The sequence below is a fragment of the Rhagoletis pomonella genome, unplaced genomic scaffold, assembly GCF_013731165.1.
Source record: "Rhagoletis pomonella isolate Grant_MI unplaced genomic scaffold, Rhpom_1.0 Rhpom_scaffold_00007, whole genome shotgun sequence".
In the NCBI taxonomy this organism is placed as follows: Eukaryota; Metazoa; Arthropoda; class Insecta; order Diptera; family Tephritidae; genus Rhagoletis; species Rhagoletis pomonella.
Window position 1 is genome coordinate 49,668,807 of NW_023458561.1, and position 6,957 is coordinate 49,675,763.

The following is a 6,957-nucleotide window of genomic DNA, read 5'->3' on the forward strand; positions in this document are numbered from 1 at the left end:
TTTAGATTTTTCGATAATATTTTCGGGAGCTTTTGTCATTTGTCAGGTTTTATGCGGGGCTTTTTAGGGGTTTTCCAATTTATCGATATTTTGAGGTTGTTCGTGACTTTTCAAGAGCCTCCACCATTTTGTATGATATTTTCGGGACGTTTCGAAAACGTTTTCAGGACATTTCGGAATTTTTGTCAGATATTTTCCGGGGTTAACTTCGGACTGTTCAGGGTTCTTCGTAAATTTTTGTGTTATTTCGGATTTTGTTTAAGATTTTTCCACGACCTTTTGGGACTATTTTTTGAGTAATGGGGATTTTTGATGACTTCTAAAATTTTATTCGAGAATTTTCGGATTTACGGAAATCTTCGCGAACTTTGTAATTTTTGGTAATTTTTCGGGTCTTTCTAAGTTTTCCAAAAATTTTTCATGTCTTTTTCGAGATTTCATCCGACTATTATTGAGGATATTTTAGGATTTTCGAGTTTATCGGCATTTTTAAGATTTCTTGAAATTTTTCGCTACCTTTCAAGACTCTTCTTGGGACATTGAGCGGCTAACTGCTCTGCTAACTGATTTCCTTCTATCTCGCCAAAAGTCCGATAAACCAGACCATGTTCGATCTGGAAACTGGCAATGAACATAATCCCTATACCACCTTCGAAGCAAACAGAAAAGTTCGTCGTACAAGCCTGAGTCTAAAATATATTATATGTATGTACTATGTATGTATGTATATTAGACTGCATCATTCCCCATACAAAAAAAAAGACGGTACTGTTTTTCCATTGGAATTATAAAATCTATTATATTTTAACACTTCGACCTAAATATTTCGGATAAATATTTTATTTTTATAAAGATTTTATTTTTCCGAAATATGTTGGCGGACTTCTTAAAATATAATAAATTTTGTAAAACCGGTGGAAAAACCGCAACTTTTTTGAGGATGCCGTCTAATGTATACCTATATAATATTTGTAAGGCAATTTCAAAACAAGAAAAATGTTTTTTCGGAATTGCCTTGCAAAAAGACTTTAGGCTCACGACTGTACGGCGAACTTTTCTGTACGATTATAAGTTGCTACGGTCTAATGTATGCACATAAAAATATATGTATGTCGATGTTTGTTTGATTCATATAATATGAACACCTCTGCAAATATGCGGATGAGTAACTGGAACAAAGTACTTAAGTAGTTGGATAAGAAAATGGCTACTTAAAGCTACATATCTACTGAAGTTCAGCGGGTGAATAAGTGAAAGCAGAAAAGGCTTTGCGAATGTCTTTTTTCGTAAGGTATAAACTTTTCTTTACATTAACTAGCATAACAAAATACCGTTTGGAATACCTTGAATTAATTTTTGTACTTTCTTTTGATTTTTCCCCTCGCATTCTACACTCTTTACAACGCGCTTTCACACAAAAGCCCTTACGAGCGAACAAATTAATAACGGTACAACGCGCAAACAGTAAGCAAAATGCTGCACCGAAATACATACATAAATAGTTGCGTATACGCAGTGTACCCTCGGAATTTCTGTTATGTATACGTCGTGACATACCGATGCTTAGGTGTGTGTATGCGTGCACTTATGTAGGTATATACATAGTTATACATATTTAGTATATAGATAATTCTTTCTCTTTTGATTGCACTTAATTCTCCATTTTTCATATTTTTTAAGACACCTTTCAAAGGAATTTTCCATTTTTATTAACCAAAAAAGTTTCAAAAGTACCACACTGTATCAATAGTGAGGAGCATGTAGGGCGCACCTGGTACGCAATTACGCGTCAGCAACCAAAACCAAATAAAACCAAGGTATGTGAGATGTAGATACTTAAACGCTCAGCAAAAAGATGCGGACAAAGCTTACCTGATGCGAGTGTTGGCCATTACAGCCAGCGCCAGTGCATACGCCAGTGCCGGGCACCTTCAGCTGTTCATGCTTGTAATCCGGTTGGTAGGGAAGCAGCATGCGTATCTTGCCCCAACGATTGAAGAAGAGCGCAATGGCGCCAGCCCATACCATCAGCACGATGAGTACAATGCCAATCTCGACGCCGCGTATCTGAGAAAAGTTTAAAAGATTTCATTTGAGAAAGGGAAAGAAAAAATCGAGAAATTGAAAGAAAAAATTAATTAAATTAAATGTACAAAAACTCAAATACACCACTGACATTCAAACTTAATCAGAGGTAGTATGTACACTTAAAATTGCTACGAGCTCGCCTACCGTTGGCAGTTCGCGCGGTCTATGCGCCAGCGTGTTCGTCGCCGTTGATGTTACATCGTCACCATAAGTCCCATTCGCCGCTGCTGCTGCGCTGCTAGCCAAATTGCCGCCAAAAAGAGCCGCTCCTCCTCCGCCACCACCACCACCACCACCACCACCAATTGTCCCGCCTCCAGCAATTCCAGCATTAATATTACTAACGCTGTTTTGAGCGCCTAGCGTGCCGACCGGATGGCCAGGCGCATAGTCCTGCTGCGATGATGTCTTAGGCATATCTGATGCCATTGTTTTGATTGTGTCGCATTTTTGTGGCGTATTTCATTTTGTGGTCAGCCGTTTGCGTGTTCATCAATTGGTTGAGCGAGTGGCACAAAAAATAACAGCAATTGTTGGGGACAAAAACAAAATTACAGAAAAGAAGTAGATTGAATGAATGTTTGCAGAGTTCAGGGGAACAAAGGCGAAAATTCGATTAGTGTTATTATTAATGTACCCTGTGTTCTTGTAAGTAGATAAAGTTCTCAAATATTCAATTACGCCATTTGTACGGCTATATTTTTGTACTTGCATACAGTGGTGGCCATATAAATTTGTGCTTTTTAAATATTCTGTATATTATTGTAAGAGAAAAAAGCTTCATAGAAAAACATAGGACGCATCCGACAACAAAGCATAAGCTGCTATAAGCAAATGCAGTTCACCAAATGACCAAATTCCCCTTGCGGAGCGGTGTAAATCGTTTAAAGCTAACGTTATCGTTTTGCACCAAAAAGTGCTATAATTTACAATGACCCTCATTAGAATAGGTTTGATGCATAAACCTTAACACTTGAAAACAAGTGTTATATGTATCTTTCTAATAAGCATATATTTTGAATAAAATTTTTGGAAATGCCGGCTAAAGAAAATCCCTTAAATTAGAAATCAAAAATAAAAGTTTCAGTTGTAAGAAAACTTTGTCTATATATTTGTCTCTGCCCTTCTTTTTTCATGGTTTGTGCTGTGTCTTTGTAAATATTTACCTCTTTATATTTACTTCACCTTCATCCTTTCTTTGCCATTGTCTATGCTTTAAACTTGATCCTAACCTTGATATTAATCTGAACCTCAATCTTAGCTCAATCTATTCTTAACCTTATTGTTTATATTTATCTAAATCTTAAGACTAATCTTAATCTTAATCTAAATCTTAATTTGAATCTCAATCTTAAACGTAATCTTATTTTTACTCCTAGTCTTAGTTTTCACTTTAATCTTAAGTTTAAACCAAATAATTATCTTAATCCTTATCTTAATTTTAATTATAATCTTAATCTTACTTTTAATTAAGTCTTAATCTTAATCTCAATCCTAAACGTAATATTAATATTAATCTTACTCTATGTCGTAACCTATATCTTAATCTTAATCTTAATTTTAATCTTAATCTTAATCTTAATCTTAATCTTAATCTTATTCTTCATCTTCATCTTCATCTGCATCTTCATCTTCATCTTCATCTTCATCTTCATCTTCATCTTCATCTTCATCTTCATCTTCATCTTCATCTTCATCTTCATCTTCATCTTCATCTTCATCTTCATCTTCATCTTCATCTTCATCTTCATCTTTATCTTCATCTTCATCTTCATCGTCATCTTCATCTGAAGTTACTAAATACTTTTGTTTGGCCACCACTGTATACATACATATGTATATGTAAAATTTATAATAAGAAGCTCGAGGGCATTAACACCGGTGGGTATAAATGATATCAAAATTACTTTAGTTTTGGCAGGAATACTATTTCCGGCTGTCCGTCTTCCATTTCTATGAAATTTTTTACTTATGGTTCTATTTTCACTGCTTTGCTTGTACATACTCATTAATATACGCACATACGTATGTATGTATAATCAACTACATAAATCCATTTGTATTAAAAAGTAAATCAATAAAATTGTATATTTACCCAATGTTCGAAATATAATCTGTCTGCTGCGATACTTTTTACCAAGCCAAATAGCCGTTACCGCTATGGAGTACTGCGTGCTGGGCGATAGACGATCTAATATGATTGCCTCGCTATTGCCGGCGACATCCTGAACAACCCTGTAACTTAAATTAATTCAATTACCACTCTTTGCCACAAACTACAAGCGCGACACAAAAAACAATGAAAAGGATGCAGAGCAGCAGGCAGGCAAGCAACCGAGCGAGCGGGCGAGCTAAGAAGTTAAGGAACAAAAAGCAATAGAAAATAGCCTAGAGCACCTATGTCTACATACATATATGCATGTACGAGTATGTAGATGGGGATGCAGCAATCTACATAGTGCATGCATGCATCTAGTATACCAATCTACATATGTACATATGTATTGTAATTGTGTTTCGGAGAGTAAATGAATATAAAACGCGCGCTGGTAGGACAAAACCAATTACAACGGTGTTGACTTGATGGTTTTATCGTGGCCGCAGATGCTGCTACTTGCCGATCTGGAGGGCAAGAGACTCTTGAGACAATAGTGCGAGTAGGTCAAAGTGTAGTGCAAAGGAAGGATTTAAATGATGGGAAGAAGAATGAATGGTGGAAGAATAAAATGTGATGGTGCTTGTATGTATGTATGTATGTGTGTGTGTACGTGCATACGTAGAATGCCTGTGATTAACAAACAGCATAGTGTAACAATAGACGTACGCCAGTTGGCTTATGGCTTGAACGCAACCTGTAACCGCGAAACCATTTAATGCATGTGTATGTAAAAGTAGTGAAAGTTACACATAAATATGCCAGAAAACGCCCACATAATAACACAACAAGATTTAGCATCATTTTGCGCATACTTACTAGCAACAGGAAGGTTTTAACATAACCCCAATTTCAAATACTTGGACCTAAATTTCTAGTTCTTTTTAAAGTGTGTATATTAAAAAGATGTTTTCAACATTTCATCTCTATGTATCAAAGGCCGAGTTGGGAAAAATTTAGCCTAGCTGCTGTGGTAACATCAATTTTTTCAACTATCGTGGATATAAATTTAAAAATCACCGCAATTTAAAATAATGATGAATACTAGATTTCTAGAAATTTTTTATTTTTCAAATATTTTGAGAATTGTAGGAATTGTAGGAATTCTAACAAATTTTTTCTAAGTAAAACAATCATAGAAGCGCACTCCGTCGGTGGCTGGTTGAGCTCTAAAACAAAAAAAAAAAAAAGAGTCGCAAATTTTTACTTAATGGTTTAAGAAGATTGCATCGCTAAAACAACAGTCCTTTGTCACGAAAAACTTGATCATGTAGAACCGACTGTCTTGGGACTGAGAATACACCATCCACTCCACTAGACCGCAAATACGGGCTTTAGTCGAGACTCAATCAATAACTTCCTTAATTCTAATCCTTTGAATTCCTTCGTGAGGCACACGATACCTTGAAACAACTACATTCTAGATATTTTAGCAGCTTGAACTGTTCAGTCGAATAAGAATAAGACGCCCTGACGACACTAAATAACCACCCCTTTATATCGAGCCCTAGTCGCCAAAATAACGTAAGCGACATTTTTTTCAAAATTTTCTTTTTGATGCAGAAATATTCCTAGAGCGTCTAGATGCATTTCTGCATCAAAAATAAAATTTTGAAAAAAATGTCGCTTACGTTATTTTGGCGGTTAGGGCTCGATATGTTTGCCTATTCACATTAGCTCACCCAACATCCCTCCCCCTATGCCCCATACCCGTCGGATCTGAACTTTTCCTAAGCCTGCGGTTAAATGAGAAGAAGGACAACATGATGTGTTTCATTTGTGATTTGCACAGAGTTTAGTAAGCTGATATAATAAAAAAAGCAACAGTGAAAGATTTTCTTTTTCCTTTTATTTTTTAAATAGTTTTCTGCAGTGGAAATTTTTCTAGTCTTCAGATATAAAATAAATGTTTAATTAATTATATTTTTAGAAAGCTTAGATTCCAATATGTACATAAACTAGGTAACATCCCGATTTATACGATTATAAAAAAACGGTTTTCTCGGTATTCAAAAAAATCAAGATTATAAAAAAAAGCCTAAAAATATTCAAATAAACCTGTTGAATGCGTTTAGAAAAAAAAAACAACGGAGTCGATCAACTCTTTAATTACATAAGTATTTAAGCATGTATTTCTACATGCATTCATATAACTGCTATCCGCATACCGTGCAAATGTGGATGTCACTGCAAGAGGTGTTTGTATGTGTAATTAAAACTTTAATTGAAACGAATGAATGCGCGTTCGAGTTAAATGAAGCGCAAGACGATGCTCAATGAATTGAAAAAGTACACTTTGCTGGCAGGCAGCCTGCAAGTAGCGGCCAACCTCCAGCAGGTCGGTGTGCTTGACTGCTTGCCACATTTACCATCCCATGAGAACGGATGGATATTCCCGCCTGAAAGCTGCGCGTGGCAGCGCATTAAACAAATGGAAAGTATTTACTTTTAAAATACCAGTGGCTAATTTTGTAATTTGTTTGGCTATTTTATAATTTCCGCGCTCATGGCGTTGACATGGATCAAAGATAATGTTTGCTGTGGGATGGTGTTGGTGCTGCTGTGGCTTCTACTGCTGCTATCACCACCCACATAATGATATTTTTAATGACATTTAAGTTACTGGTTTAGGAAGGAATAAGTTAAAGCTTGTGGTTTAGCAGCAATAAAAACTCATTTCAAATGCTTGCAGAAAATTTAAGCTTTATGCTAAA

The 6,957-nt window shown here is 35.7% G+C and overlaps 1 protein-coding gene across 1 annotated transcript in view; it reads right to left on the minus strand.

The window, feature by feature from the left end:
• The window catches only part of LOC118742989, a 118,188-nt gene that overhangs the window by 17,704 nt on the left and 93,527 nt on the right, over positions 1 to 6,957 (minus strand). Inside the window, exons 3-5 of the mRNA XM_036475438.1 lie at positions 4,184 to 4,329; positions 2,233 to 2,507; positions 1,873 to 2,067 (exon numbers count right to left, since the gene is read on the minus strand). Coding sequence (XP_036331331.1) covers positions 1,873 to 2,067; positions 2,233 to 2,507; positions 4,184 to 4,329 — 616 coding nt within the window. The remainder of the gene's footprint in view (positions 1 to 1,872; positions 2,068 to 2,232; positions 2,508 to 4,183; positions 4,330 to 6,957) is intronic.